The sequence below is a fragment of the Aureobasidium subglaciale genome (assembly GCF_000721755.1).
Source record: "Aureobasidium subglaciale EXF-2481 unplaced genomic scaffold scaffold_7, whole genome shotgun sequence".
NCBI lineage: Eukaryota > Fungi > Ascomycota > Dothideomycetes > Dothideales > Saccotheciaceae > Aureobasidium > Aureobasidium subglaciale.
In genome coordinates, this window is record NW_013566988.1 from 122,142 (window position 1) to 136,882 (window position 14,741).

A 14,741-nucleotide genomic window follows, 5' to 3' on the forward strand; every position below is an offset into this window, starting at 1 on the left:
AATGAAAGGTCTGAATCGAATACCAGAATATCAATTGCGCAGATTAAATCAAGTAGAAATCCTACTCTATACATACGCCATGCCTAAGATGCTGCAAAGTTCCTATATCAAACCTCTCGAGCGTCTGCTCCTGTGAACCTTCGCGAACATTCCTGCTCCCATACTCGTCTTTTCCAAATCATAATCATCATAAAACCTTCCTTGTCTTCATACCTACCCAAAAGTATCCTTGATCGTGCCCAGCAACCTCGTCAACTCCTTCAGTCTGACCGGTTTCGTCAAGAAGAGATTGATGCCCGAGATGAAGGCTTCGTGCTGTGCCTCTGAGCTTCCCAACCCCGTCAACGCAATGATGACCACAGGCTTAATCTTCTCGCCCCTTTCAAATGCTCGTATTTGTCTCGAGGCTTCGAAGCCATCCATCACCGGCATGGAGATATCCATCAACACGACTTCTGGTCGATCTACTCCACTTTTATGCGCGGCTTTGTAGGTGTCAAAGGCTTTCTGACCATTATCCGCTTTGAGCATTGCATGACCGTTCTTTTTGGCGTATGTGACGAGGAGTTGTAGGTTGATTGGGTTGTCGTCTACGAGAAGTAGACACGGCTTTACGCCATCTCGGGCGATGCTAGCCATTGTCACTACACTCTGATTTCTTTCCTTTGATGCTGGGAGTGGCTCAAGTGTTGCCAGATTGGCGGCGTTCAAGGCGTTGGGCGCGACTTCGAGTATTGCTGAAGCTTCGGCTTTTGGTGTCACCACGTCTGTTCCATCGGCTGCTGTTTCTGGGCTGGCCTGGGGCTGGACTATGCTCACAACTGGAGGATGATTTTCGTTGGACGTACGACGACTTCGCAGCGTCGATCTGCGGGTAGTCTCGGATTCGTTAGGCGATGACGCTCCGGACCATGAATGAGATTCGCGCCAGGTATCAAACCGAGGTGTTGGCGCTTCTGATGGTGTGTTGGGTGTCAAAGGAGTGTGTGGCCTAGATAACCAAGTTCCTCCATTGTTTGACGGCTCGAGTATGCGATGAATCACAGATGCAAGTCTGTTAGGCCCACATGGTTGGGCGACGAATTCGACCCTCCCACGTACTAGCTGCTCAATCTGAGAGCCTCGCAACGTTCTAGCTGAGATATAATCCCTGCAAAGCACAACGATAGGCTTGCCTCGCAGACAATCAACAGTTATCTTTTCATCAGCACTCTGCGCGATGCGAGCGCCTGACAACATGGCCACAAGGTGCGGCAAATCACACTCCGCAACGATTGCAAAATCTTTGCCGTCGACATGTTGCCAGCTAGGTCCAGCACACCGCAATCCCATGGTAGAGCACATCTTGACAAGTGCTACATGTTGTTGATAACGACCGGCGGCAATGAGATCACGGTCAAAGACTTGAGGTGAACCCAGAACGTGTACGGAAAGTCCAGCCAAGGCATTAGTTGGAGACGCAGGTCGAGTCTCATCGAGCTCGGCATTATTCGACTTTCGCGTGAGCTTCATAGGCATCGTCACGCTGACCATGCTCCCCTGACCCTTGGTGCTTCGAACGTTGACTTTCCCTTTCCAGGCTTTGACAATGCGGGCAACCATACTACGAACAAGGATGAGTGAGTGTGCAACAGCAACGAGATGAGACAGACTTACCTCATTCCAAGACCAGTGCCTTCGGTCAAGTCATCTTCCTGACTGAAAGCCCGGAACAATTTAGTTCGCAGGAAGTCTTTCGACATTCCTCTACCAGTATCCACGACGGATAATTGAGCGATGGGGCGGCCAAGCTTGTTGCCACTGGGTGGTAGGATAGTGAGATACACGTTGATTGATCCTTCTGAGGTATACTTCAAGGCGTTGTTGACCAAGTTGACCACAACACGCTTCCAGGCACCAGTGGTCACCTTGCAACCCCAGGAGATGTCAGGATGCCGCTCAATGTTGATTGAGACGGTCACGTTTCTCTCACTGAGAGTGCGTTGATCCTTGGAACAACAGAAAGAATAGACTGCAGACTCAACGACTTCTTCTGTCACAGTATCCAGAGGGACATCAGCCTCGAGCGATGATACATCGCCATCACTGCCGTTGCCACTGCCGGGTGTCGCATAAAGATGCCTCGGGTCTGCGCGTGTCTTTGAGCCAGTGTGTTTGGTGAGCACGTTGATCCGAGAGAATTCCAGCAGGTGATCAACAATATCCAGTAGAGTGCGCCCGCAAGTATCTATTTGTGAGATCATCTGAGCAGTATCATTGTCTACAGGCTGGTCTTGCAAAACTTCGACTGTGCCTAGAATTCCATGCAGAGGCGATCTCAACTAGATTCGATGATTAGTATGTATACGAGGCGATCGAGCTAGACCAACAATTTACCTCATGAGAAATTGACGATATGAAGTCTGACTTTACGTTATTAGCAACCTCGACGTCCAAGCGGGCCAGTTTGGCCATTATGACATCGCAGAATGCAGTAAGATAGTGCATTTCGCCCTCGACGGAGAACATGCGCATCGGTGTGCAGGACCAGATGACGCAACCAGCACGCCACTGGTTTCGTTGGGGGTCCCAAAGTCCCAATACCATCAGACTACGTACACCCGGAAAGGCGGCAGCAAGCTGCTTGCCGGGGTCTCGTCTCAGTGACTTCTTGCGACTCTTGCGTCTAAGTGATGCAGTGTTTGGTTTTGCATGAGAAAGCGCGTGACCACCCTCCGAAGCACTGTTGCTTTCGGAGGCCTGTTCGTCTAGATAGTCGTCACCATGTTCATTGAAATTCCAGACCCTGGCACCTCTGAAACGGCGGAGGACGAATCGTAAGAAGTCGGGAGTGAGTTGTTCGTACAGCTCACGACGACCTTCAGGTCCAGGCACAGCGCCCTCGCGGGCTGCATAGGAAGCGCCAAGGATTGGACATGGCTGATCATCAGCGTTGGGAAGATGAGGCTGAGTATCTTCACCCTCGCTCGTCTGGTGGCCATCAGTACCACTTGCTGTCGCATCGGCATCAGTGTCGGAAGAGGCCTCCAGGAAAGAGCTGTTGACGAGATTGCCGAAGCCAGTCACAGCAGCATCGAGGAACAAGACGCCGTCGGCGTCGACTGCCTTCCGGATCAAGGCAGAGGCAGATTGCATGACTTCGTTTGTGGTTTGTTCGGCAGGGTGGATCCTAGCCTCATCGGACGAACAGTCGGCCGGGTTGCCGTCGTCGATGGCACTCGATTCAGTATAGACAGACATGTCGGATCTTGCCCTGTTCTTGGCAAACCACGAAGGTCTCTGAGCACGAGGAGATCTTTCCCGAATGTTTGTGATTTGGTCGCGCGACTTGTGTCGCGGGCGATCTTTGTTGCCAGAGGATTGTCGACGCGGCGTGGGCAGCTTCTGGGCGAGCGAGTCGAGATTACCAATGGTGAGGAGAGACGAGGAAGCAGAAAGGTCGTGGTGGATCTGTGGGCGCTCGTTGTCGGTCGTGGTCTCACGGCGCAAACTCGACTCGCTGGCGGTGAACTGGCCAAGGGCGGCAACCATGTCGGTTCCCCTCTTTTGCTCGACCTTTGCCTTGATCATGTCCATGTGGCTCATGACGGCAGCGCCCATGTCTTGCATGAAGCCGACCTCCTTCTTAGACAGGCCCTCGTGCGTCTTGTCGTCCAAAACACAAAAGGCGCCAATCTTCAAGCCGCGTGGAGTGGAGATGGGCACGCCGGCGTAGAATCTGGCTCGCGGACCGCCGACAACGTAGGGCCGGTTGCAGAAACGCGTGTCCTCGCTAAGGTTGTTGATAATATGGATCATGTGCGAGTCGTCGTTTTCGGCATTCGTGCCGCCATTGCTGGGCAGATTGACCGTGTGTTCGCAGACGGAAAAGCCTCTGGGGATCTTTGTTGCTCCCAGCCAGAGCGCATCCTGGTCGTCGTCAAAGTCGACGTCGTCGTGCAGAGACAGGGTGCGCGTGGCCTCTGCAAGCACATAGGCGTATGCGCTGTCGAAGAAGAAGATCATGGCGCGGCGCATCTTGAGGCGGATGGCGGCGAGTTGACAGAAGGCCGTCAGCGCCTTGTCGGGCGAGGGTAGGGGGACGTGGTTCGCGACGGCCGCGTCTGAATTCAGGTCGGTCCAGTCCATCTCGGTGGTGGCGAGTGCTCGGATGGGCTCGTAGTAGCTGTAGAACTCGTGCTCTCTCGTTGTCTCGAACCGCGCTCGTTGTTCGGCCGTCATGTCGCTGACGTTCATCTTGATCAGCTCGTCGATTGTCCCTCTGGCCGGAGCCTTCGGACTGCCTGCCGCTACCTTGTCGTGCATCTTGCTCATGGCGCCCTGCGCGGCGGATGAGAGGGAATCGCGCCTGCTGGAGAACTGCACAGTCGGCACCAATCGAGTGGGAAGCGGGATGCCGGCACGCTCAAAGACGAGGCAGGAGCTTGACGGCGGCGACGGCCTCCTCGTCGGCAGGGTAGCAGGCCTATTGGGAGAGAGAGAGGCCCGCTTAGCGTCAAGTTTGGACCCTGATTCTCGCAAGACGCTTGCAAGTTGCAAGTTGCCACGCAGGACCGCACTCCGCTATGCGCCCGCGGCTGAGTATGCTTGGCGCGGCTTGCTACTATCCCTATCCAGCTCCTCTCTTCCACCTTGACATGACCACAGCTTTTCGACACCAGGCGGTCGGCCATGATTCAAGTCTGCTGTATTATCTTTACTGCTTGATCAGCTATTCCATCTCAAGCAGACACGCCTCGCACACCGGTGGATATTCACAACAGGACTAAGAGGGCACAGCTGTTGTTTATCAACAATGATGATCAGATCTTCTTCGACATGTCTCCTGTCTCTGACAACTGATTTTCTCCGACTTCTGTGGAAAACAGATTGCAGAGACCAGAAGATCAAACGTTTGTATACAATTGTGTATAGTCTAGCTGTACCAGTTGTTCGGCGTCCACTTGAAGTATTGCGGTCCAATGTCCTTGAGAGAGCTCAGTCCCAAGTGCGCAGCATCGCTGGCAATCTCGGCCTTCAACAGCTCAACTGCTTTAGCAACACCCTCGGTCGAGTAGGCGTTGGCGTACATGAAAGGTCTGCCAAGTCCAACAGCACGGACACCCAGTGCAAGCATCTTCAACACATCACTTCCATATCTTACACCACCGTCGGCATACACTTCAATCTGCTTGAAGATCTCGGGTGCCTCTTGGTGAATCTCAAGAGCAACCTCGAAGCCAGAAGGGCTGGAGTCAAAGTTGCGACCACCGTGGTTGGACAGAACGATTGCAGGGGCCTTGTACTTGACTGCCATCTTGGCATCCTCGACAGTCTGAATGCCCTTGATGACGACAGGGAGCGTGGTGAAGTTCTGGAGCTTTTGGTAGTACTGCCATGTAAATGCCGAGTAGTCTGCATCGGCTGAGCCAGCAGCATAGCGCTGAGCACGGTGACGCACACCGGGACCGGCACTATCAACGGTAAAGACAATCGCGCGGGCACCGGACTGCTCAATCTCCTTGAAGTGTGCCTTAGTAGCAGTATCGTTCGAAGCGTCGAGGTAAACCTGCTGCCACATGACTTGTGAACCGTTGGAAGGTCTTGCAGCGGCAAGCTCCTTCAGAGGTAGAGAGCTGAAGTCAGAAGGAATGTACAAGATGTCTCCTTGGTAGGCACCTTCTACGAGTCCGAGCTCCGCTCTTTCATTGGCGAGGGCGCCACGTGCACATGGACTGATGTAGAAAGGCGCAGAGAAGTTGTGACCGAGGATGGAGGTGGTGAATGTCGACTCAATCTTAGAGTTATCTCTCAGCACACGGGGTTTGGCGGTGTAACGCTGGAAAGCCTCCAGATTGTTCCTGTATGCCCATTCACCAGCGGCACCATTGCGGTAGTATGTGTATGCGCTGGTGTTCATGTAGTGACGAGCAGCCCATTCAAAGTCTGGAAGTCCAACTATATCTTCAAGAGGAGGAAGAGTACCCTGAGGTACGTCTGCCAAAGCTTCATCGATGCTGTGATCTTGTCAGACGCTGCTTATGGATGTCTAGTGTGAAAGTTGCCTACCCAGTATCAGCTTCGTTGAGGAAGGGTCTAGCCGCCAGGGCCAGACTCGTCAGGGTAGCGAAGATGATTGACTTCATGTTAGGAACAAAGCTCTGATGAGATCAAGATACGACGGACCAAAAGTATGGACAAGAGCAGCTGCCGTGCTTCTTATACGTTACCTCGATCGCGCCACTTACTTGCACAGCCTAGCCACACAAGACGGTTATGCCTCAAGTGTCGAAATCTGCGACACCCAAGCTCGATCAACCTGCTACGCCATTGTTCCGCACATGGCAGACCGCAGCAAGCCATGTGTGTCAAAAACCTTGTTCAGACATTACCTCTTGCTCACTAACCTGTTTACAGCATATAGCCTCACTTTCCGATCGGTGGGTAGTGCACCTTAACAACGATTGATTGCAAAGCGAAAGGTAGTCGCACTCATCTCTGAGTCGCAAGTGGCTGCCAGGTACAAGGGTGGATCGCCGAAGCTGCAGAAAACAACACCTTAGGTTTCTTGGATTGAGCTTGGCGACTATGATGGGATAGACAGCCGAGGAACGTGTTTGACGAGACCTGATCCACCGTCGGCGGGTTTCGGTGAGGGTCGGTGGGTTGAAGCGAGATCTACAGCTCAAACTGCCCCAAGGACAAGTTCGTTGCCAGATTCCAAGCAAATAGGGTAGCGGTTCAGTATTGATAGTCGGCGATAGCACAATCGATCAACTGTCGGGAAAACGTTTTGGAGAACTCGGTGAGGTTGAGGAAAGCCGATTTGCGCAGATAGTGGGGGCTTGGCATTTGGCGTTTTCAATCTTATCTGATCCGTTGAGTGCAGGAACACTTTATGCCAGACCTTCGCCAAACTCTTCATCTCGAAACAACATTCCTGTTGTGCTTTGCTCGCTTAGTCACTGTAACTCACATATGCTCGGCTACATTGACTCACATGCGACCAACGCCTGTCATGACAGGCTGACACATGTTCCCCAACATCTGTGCATCAACAAATTACGCACGATTTGCGTGACAAGCTTCCAACCAAGCTTGACAGGCAGCTGGCCCAAGCCAAGCCCTGGCCACGTCCTCGATGATCTGGGCTCGCTCACAAAGTTCAGGCTGTGCACCTGGCAGAATTGGCACACTGCATCACCTTCAATCAGCATGTCGAGAGCCGCGGATTGACGCCATCTGCTTCGTGAGCAAAGAAGAAGAGTACTGTGTTCGCCGAACCCGACGCCGTCCTCTCGTCGACAGAAGACTAGTGAAATTACTCGCCAAAAGCTGCTCTAGTTTGCCTTGCTCATAGTATCTTGCATACACAAGCGATATTGAGTCTTTCGCTACGTCGACTGTCTGTAGACTGTCGCCAGCCGACTAGACAGGTAGGCTTGTCGTTGGGCTCGAGCGCTTCGCGATCCCGGGTGTTTTACAGTCAAATGACGCGCCGACTGAAAGGCTCATGCACAGACTGGACCCTTGATCTTTCTGACACCTTGATGGTCTAATACAAGGATGCAAGTTCATCATCTTCCCTCTTCAAAGTCCTTTATGTTCCAATCGTCAAGATCATCTTCAATCGTCAACGTATATGTCTTGAAGACAATGCTTTCGTACCAGATGCCAGCTGCAGTTCGAGCCTTTGCATGCCAGGGTCCCCGTCCTCCATCTCTCGCATGCTGCCTGCTCTCCCAAAAGCCTGAACACGTCACATAAGCTATCAAATCGCAACACGACCACATAATGGGTAATGCTTACAAGTTGCCAGATTTCGTCTGTCTTGGTTCTTCACGCCATACCAATACTTCAGGAGCCCACCACTCGTCATTGCTTCTTCGTGAGAGAACGAGTCAAGTTCGAACAACCTTACCGGATCGGCATCGGAACTGAGCTGCGACCTGAAGCTGACGACGTAGAACTCCGTCTTCTGCCAAGTATGACCTTCCGCCTTCGCAAGTGCCTTTAAAGCACCAATCACTTCCGTAAAATTGAATGATTCGACATAATCTGCTGTCGCGTAATCTGCCCGAGTGGGTTGGAATATCGTGAGAGCTTTTGCGAATAGCTGGCTTGCTGTGGAGTATCCGTTCAGGTCTAGCAGATGAGGTGGTGAGGTATATGGTGATACGACGAGTAGCGAATTTGGACCTGCTGATACGCTATGTGCTTGTGTCTCCCCAGCGGTGACAACTCCGTACTGGCTATCGAAACCAGCACTCGGATCCTGCGATGTCTGCACGACCACAGCAGCAGCCATCTCCTCCAGTAGACTCGAGAATTGACGGTCTGTATGATTCAAGCACTCTGTGATTATTGATCGAGCCAGGGTTGAAGGGTGTAAACACTGTGCTTTAGAGACAAGAAGAGCAAGAGTCGGTGGGGGGGCAAGAGTCGACAAATAAACACGCACATATGGCGAACAATCTCCTTTCAGTAATCTTCGAGCCAACTGACGAGATGAGCACCTTGTATTGCGAATCGGACGAGCACGTACCTTCGCGCACGTCAAGCAGTTGCAAAGCCTGATCGAATTACGCCATCCGACAAGGAATTGTCGCAACACTTTTCTTTCTTTCTTGTGTTCTTCCAATGAGCAAACAATTCGCTTGTGACCAGAACAATCCAGGACCTCTGTGCGCAACCATAATGTTTCGGAGCTTCACCCTGACGATGGAAATGATGTCGGCATTGGCCAAGTAGGGTCGCCCTCTCAACCTACCCATCGGGTCAACTGGCCATAAATTTTGGCCGCGTGCGAATCCATGAGATGTGCTGAGTTTTTGACCCAACAGTCGGTGATTCCACTTTTGCATAACACTGGTGGGAAAGTCAGACCACGATCAGTTGCGACTGCTATCACTAACAATGGTTTCGCGAATTGTTCGTCATGATCATGATCAAGCGCATTCTGATGGTAGTCGGCATCATGATATACACGTTGAAGACTAGCGTCAATTCGGAAGCTCGGCTTCTCAATCAGGGGTCTAATAAGCTACAACAAAAGCAATCCTTCATGTCTAACACGTGGATTTTACTGTAGGCTATGATACACATAGTGATATCCTTGACCGTCGGTTTCCCTGTTACTGTTTCTCCTGGAGCTCTGTCATCATCTTTGTGTCTCGTTGCAACTGGCTCGGTCGCACAGCTGTTTCTCCATGCAGTGTGAGATTTCACGGCACTCAGCATCCTAGACAGTATCGAGTACTGATGCTTCACGGCTTTGCACAAAGCAGTAAAAGACTTGGAGCCAAGACCGCATCGCTCAGAGAAGAGATACGACGTGGTCTATCAGCCACAAACCCATCTGAGAACCATAACATTCCACTTCGCAAACGCGCCTTTCATACTTCCGCGCAGCGCACTGCCATCATTCGACCTTGACGGCGCTACGGAACAAGACGCATCAAATGAAGTGGATGCATACACTTGGTGGCAGTTGACTGGCGAAACTCCGCCATATACCTATGAGGGATTCCAGGATTATGCATTAGCTTATATTGCTAATGCAATTCGTGCGGATGGTCCTTTCGATGGCATCGTGGGCTTTAGCCAAGGTGCTGCACTTGCTGTAATGGTCGCTTCTCTACTCGAGCCCGGTCGTAGAGAAGTGTTCAAGCAGGCGAAAGCTACCGGCGGAATGCGCTATCCTTCAGCTTTCCATGGCGACTACACTGCTGGCCAGCCACCTCTCAAGTTCGTCATCCCGATCAGTGGATTTGCAAATCTGGAGAATCCACTGTACAAAGCTTTCTACCACCCGAAAATCAGAACTCCATCTTTGCATATTCTGGGAAGGACGGATGAGTTCATCAAACCGGAGATGAGCCGGAATCTAATCAACTGCTTCGATGATCCAGAGGTTCTGTTCCATTCTGGTGGTCATCGCGTGCCTCAGATCGATGACCTGGAGCGCGCAGATGGACTATCTAAATTCTTGAGAGGCATTTCAAACCAATGAGTCGCACTGAGACCATGTATGTGGCCATCATGTCATCACAGACCAAAATATCCTGGCGTGGAACTCAAAATGTCTGTTCCATGCTATGATAATTACCAAGCTCAACTTACGGACATGTTCTTCACCCTATCATCTCTCTCCTCAAATCTTGCCGATGCCAGCACCCTTGACAATAACCTTCTCCACATCCGACAACCTGGTCAAGTCATACCTATAAGGTGCCTTCTTGAAGTTACCCCACTGCGTGACGTTAATTCCCGCCCTCCCGAAATCATTCTTCGCTCCAAAATTCACAAAACCATCAAGTTCATAATCACCACAGACACACGCATTGGGCGAATCTTCGGGGATCACAAGACCATAGGTGCTCACAGCCTCTCGGGTATTGCCACGGAACACATTGCCTTCGACTAGCATCTGATTGTCGCTGCGGGAGTGGATGGCTTGGTATAGGTAGTCGCGATATAAGTTGTTGTAGACGTGTTGGTGGCCGAATCGGCCGGCGGGGCCGCGGGTGCCAATGTTGCGCCAATAGTTGTGGTGGTAGGTTATATGGAGATGGCCTTCGTCTACTTCCCGGAGGACGTCGCTGTTGCCAACGAGTGAGGACTGGTTGACATCAATATCAGACCATATAATCGTGGTGAGAGAGAGAGAGAGGTATCATACCTTCCAGTGATCATGAAAGTAGTTCCAAGACACAGTCACCCAATCAGTGGCTCTAACAAGGTCGACTTGGCCATCATAAAAGTCAGGACCATGTTCAAGATCGCTGAAGAATTCATTGTGGTCGATCCATGCGCGAGTGGTGTTCTGAAGTGTAATGCAATCATTGTCGTATGCATAGCTGATCTGAATGTTACGAATGATGATATTGGTCTGATTTACAGCAGACATGCCACCGCCGAAGAACTTTGCACCCTTCTCGTGGCCGATCAGGGACTTGTTGCTGCCGATGCGGAGTCGTGTCACGCCGGTTAGGTTGAAGGAGCCTTTGGCTACCACGGTCAATGGATCGGTACCAGCGAGTGCGGTGCGTAGAGCAGGTAAGCTGGACACGGTGGTTGTGCGACCGCCTTTGCCGCCAGTCGTTACGCCAAGAGGGTTGTCCTTTGCGAAGCCTTGGAGGGAGAAATCAGTTTTGGAGAATGGGTTCGCTTGAACAATTGCAAGGCTACTGAGCCATACGATGGGATTGAGCTTCATGTTGCTGCAACGTTGTTCGTGTGACACAATTGAAGAGTGCTTTAATTCTTCTCGACCTATCTTCTGAGCGGTATTTATATAAATCGTCCAAGAAGCGGAGATCACAATTGGTCCCTACATACTTCTGCAATAATGCCACTCGAGCAATTCTCCGCTGAATATCCGTTTGTATCATGCAGAAATGCATTCGTGCAGCTGCACGAAGCGCCCAGTAAAGACTCTCAATGGTGGAATGCAATATGACCAAGGCCGGACCAAGAGAACCAAGACGGAGGGGACGAGCACCTTCTTATGTTCACTGAAAAACGCCTTTGATGGCGGAGGCAGAATTATTGCAGTCATACAGAATACAACACGAACTTTGAGCCGCATATGAGGGGTCATCCTCCACATGCAGCCAAGATTATGCACCCCTCCTTCACCTCCACGTCCCCAAGAGGCAGGATCAAGCTGAGCAAAAGTGCACCAGTGACAAAATCTTCCGATGCCCAACGAGCATGGAGGACTATACCAGAGATGCGGCGCGAGAAATCGTCAGCGGAAGTGCACTGACGATGAAGTCTTGGCAACTCGCGCGCGACGTTGGAAAGGCTGACATTATTCGAAGCGAGACGAGATGGCCCAGTCCTCTCAAGTTGTAAAAGACCGTCGTCATGTTGAAGTTTGATAGCGAGAGGGAATGCAGCAAAAGGGGCAGCAGGCTTTTACAGCGTATTGCGGCGCCTATCGGTGTCGTAGATGAACATTCGTACACTTAGGTTGTACTGAGCGAAGAGTAGGGCCAAAATGTAGACGCTTCCTACAGCGAGGGTCTCTGTACAGGCTGCCACGTAAGGCGTGAGAGTGCAGACATCCATCGAGTCGAAGACAAATCCGCTCGCGCCCATCATGATGTACACCAGCAGGAAAGTAGGACTGCCCATGCCAAGCCCGGTCCCATAACCGAGATGATGCATGTAGGCATAGAGGTATGGATCTGAATGAGAGCTTTATCTCTAGACCAAGAAAAATGACAGCATTGTGCCCAAAGCAGCAAGATCGTGCATCTTGCGTGATATCCCACAGACTGAGAGATTGGAAAGAGAAATGTAGCGGCCGGCAGATGGAGTCCACGATCTGAAGGAAACTTGTCATCCGAGTTCGGAAGTTGTGTTCTCGAGGCAGATCCTACTGTTCGGTGTGGGTCGTAGACCGTTGACCGAATCGTAACTGTTTCATCACCAACCCAGAACGAGTCGTCTGGCAATTACACAGCTGTCACAGCACAGGCATTTCTCTACTGTTATCGCACCTACCTGTACGAGACACAATCGGTGCTGAGAGGAAGCCCAAGTCAGGCGACCAAAAGGCATGCCGCGCTGAGACCGGGGCGTGCGGGTGGCTGGTGATGCAGACATTCAGACACGGGCGGGCGTCTGTGACATTGGAAGAAGCGATGAGTTTTGACCTAGATTTCGAAGCCAAGCGTTATGACCGCAGAGATTGCAAGCTGCCAAAACTCATCGTGCCGGCCTCCACACCTCACTTGTGGTTCTCAACATGCTCGGGCAGGAACAAGCACAATTTTATCAATCGTGCCCGCGGTCATGGTCGAGCACGAACAGAAGACCAGTCTCGAATAGTGTTTGGGGTATTTGATGACGTCCAGGTCAGGGCCCTCGCGGCCTTGCGATCAATGTCGCAAACGCAAGGTGAGATGCAATTATGCAATGCCTTGTGATCGATGCCAAATGCACGATCTTGTGTGCGCGTTCGATTCTGTTAGGAAGAAGAAAGGACCTAAGACTGGCAGGGGCGCTGTGATTGAACGCTTGCGAGCACAGTCCATAGCACACACGCCGCCATCAGTCCCTGTTGATCCCGCAAATGTCAACATGGACCAAACTCGGTCTGTCACAGTTGAACACGATTGCAGAAATACTTCCCCTTTACAGGCGAATCTGCTCACTACAAGCAGTCTCGGTGACGCTCCCATCAGTCATTCGACTTCAGGACAGTATGTTGCGCCAACCGGACAGGACGTGGAAGGCGACTCTCTCGACGACACCTACCTGACCTTCGATGAGTTCGCGCAGAACGTGCTTGCTACGACGTCCGCACGACAGCTCCCACAACTCAATACCAGCTACGCATGGTCGCAACTAGGCTATACGACACCATCTGTTGTAGAGCAGCACAGCCCATTCCCAAGCTCGATCGACGTTCTAAATTCACCAAATACCACGGTGCCACCTGTGTTTCAGATCAACAGAATCACTGAGCGTAGTGTCGATCTATTTTTCAAGCACACCTATCCGATCTACCCGGTCATCGAGGAGAGCAGTATTCGTTCCATATTGTCAGGCTCTCGAGAACCCACGCTTGCGGAGTCCTGCCTTCTATGGTCTATTTGTGCCTTGACTCTTGTCACTGTGGATTCTTGGCCAGCGATGACCGTAGAAAGCAGATCAGTCACCGCACGTAAATACGTCCGACAATGTCTCGACACCCGCATGGCCAACAACTTCATCGAAAGTGCCTCCATCGAAGATGTACTGGCTTCGCTCTTTATTGCCGTGACGTACTTCGACCTGAAGTGTCGCAAGACGTCATGGTTTCATCTGAAGGAAGCGATCACGCTGGGCCACTTTGTTGGTATAACATGTGCTGGTCAGAACTCATTGCTGGACTCAATGCAAAAGATCATCTACCAGCGCGTGTATGCATTATTGTACATCACAGAAAGGGGCGCGTGCATACATGACAAGTTTCCTGTGAGTATCCTAGAGCCACCAGACCTACCCTACGTAGCTTTACCAGGAGAAGAACGTACGGTTTCACCCAGCCTTAGCGGTCTCTTCCAGCTCTTCTCTCTATTGGACATGAGCTTCATCCAAGCGTGGACCGAGTCTTCACTATCACCAAATACTGCCACAAAGTTAGAGGAATTACAACAGCATCTCCGTCGTCCAATCAGTGTCGAAGGAATGAGCGATATACAACGCGCGAATATCTTGGTCACCCAACAGTGGCTACGTTTAATGGTCTGGCAGACTGCTCTTAGGCTTGGTCTGGTCTCCTCAACTACTGTCAATCCTACTTTCTCCTACACGTATCCTGTGGAGATCGCAACGTCACTTTGCGAGATTCTGAAAACTCTGGCACCCATATCGATTCAAGTACACGGTTTGGGCATTGTAAGTATTTAATGGTCTCTAATGGTCATGCTAGTTTGGGCTGACTGTCCTGTGTCTAGTTCGAGAAGCAGTTTGAGATAGCATACTCACTGCTTGACGCGTTGACACTCTCAACCGTGTCTTTGCCTGGCGATCATCACGAAACTCTCCGATCTCTCCTGCTGAGTTTATCTGCGTCACCGACATCTCGCGAAATATATGTCCATATCCTCCAGAAAAAGATTGGTCAAAGCTCAGGCAAAACAGTCGACCAGAAGTATGTCCATCTGGCTGATGTCCAACTCCTGAGAGAGGATCGCAACAGTCGTCAAAATACAAGACGGTCATCCGCGATGTACCAGGGAGGACTAGAGCAGTGATACAAAATC

General features: G+C 51.4%; 6 protein-coding genes across 6 annotated transcripts; 2 read left to right on the forward strand and 4 right to left on the reverse strand.

The window, feature by feature from the left end:
• Positions 1–213: 213 nt before the first annotated feature.
• Positions 214–4,314, reverse strand: AUEXF2481DRAFT_3856 (uncharacterized protein; the record flags this gene model as incomplete). The annotated part of the gene is made up of 3 exons (XM_013489335.1): positions 214–1,603; positions 1,657–2,321; positions 2,377–4,314. The coding sequence occupies 3 exons, from the start codon at positions 4,312–4,314 to the stop codon at positions 214–216; spliced, it is 3,993 nt and encodes a 1,330-aa protein (XP_013344789.1).
• Positions 4,315–4,915: 601 nt separating this feature from the next.
• On the reverse strand, positions 4,916–6,125 carry AUEXF2481DRAFT_46604 (uncharacterized protein; the record flags this gene model as incomplete). The annotated part of the gene is made up of 2 exons (XM_013489559.1): positions 4,916–5,996; positions 6,049–6,125. 2 exons carry the CDS (start codon positions 6,123–6,125, stop codon positions 4,916–4,918), a joined length of 1,158 nt encoding a protein of 385 aa, XP_013345013.1.
• A 1,114-nt stretch (positions 6,126–7,239) lies between these two features.
• AUEXF2481DRAFT_38598 (uncharacterized protein) lies at positions 7,240–8,588 on the reverse strand. Its single transcript, XM_013489480.1, has 2 exons — positions 7,789–8,588; positions 7,240–7,729 (listed from the first exon to the last, which is right to left on the reverse strand). The coding sequence occupies exons 1-2, from the start codon at positions 8,285–8,287 to the stop codon at positions 7,557–7,559; spliced, it is 672 nt and encodes a 223-aa protein (XP_013344934.1). The 5' UTR covers positions 8,288–8,588; the 3' UTR covers positions 7,240–7,556.
• Positions 8,589–9,053: 465 nt separating this feature from the next.
• Positions 9,054–9,991, forward strand: AUEXF2481DRAFT_87762 (uncharacterized protein; the record flags this gene model as incomplete). Its single annotated transcript, XM_013489622.1, has 2 exons — positions 9,054–9,195; positions 9,267–9,991. The coding sequence occupies exons 1-2, from the start codon at positions 9,189–9,191 to the stop codon at positions 9,989–9,991; spliced, it is 732 nt and encodes a 243-aa protein (XP_013345076.1). The 5' UTR covers positions 9,054–9,188.
• Positions 9,992–10,061: 70 nt separating this feature from the next.
• AUEXF2481DRAFT_633905 (polysaccharide lyase family 1 protein) lies at positions 10,062–11,282 on the reverse strand. The gene is made up of 2 exons (XM_013489642.1): positions 10,661–11,282; positions 10,062–10,600 (listed from the first exon to the last, which is right to left on the reverse strand). Exons 1-2 carry the CDS (start codon positions 11,195–11,197, stop codon positions 10,133–10,135), a joined length of 1,005 nt encoding a protein of 334 aa, XP_013345096.1. The 5' UTR covers positions 11,198–11,282; the 3' UTR covers positions 10,062–10,132.
• A 1,789-nt stretch (positions 11,283–13,071) lies between these two features.
• Positions 13,072–14,732, forward strand: AUEXF2481DRAFT_3861 (uncharacterized protein; the record flags this gene model as incomplete). Its single annotated transcript, XM_013489336.1, has 2 exons — positions 13,072–14,373; positions 14,433–14,732. 2 exons carry the CDS (start codon positions 13,072–13,074, stop codon positions 14,730–14,732), a joined length of 1,602 nt encoding a protein of 533 aa, XP_013344790.1.
• Between the last annotated feature and the right edge of the window lie 9 nt (positions 14,733–14,741).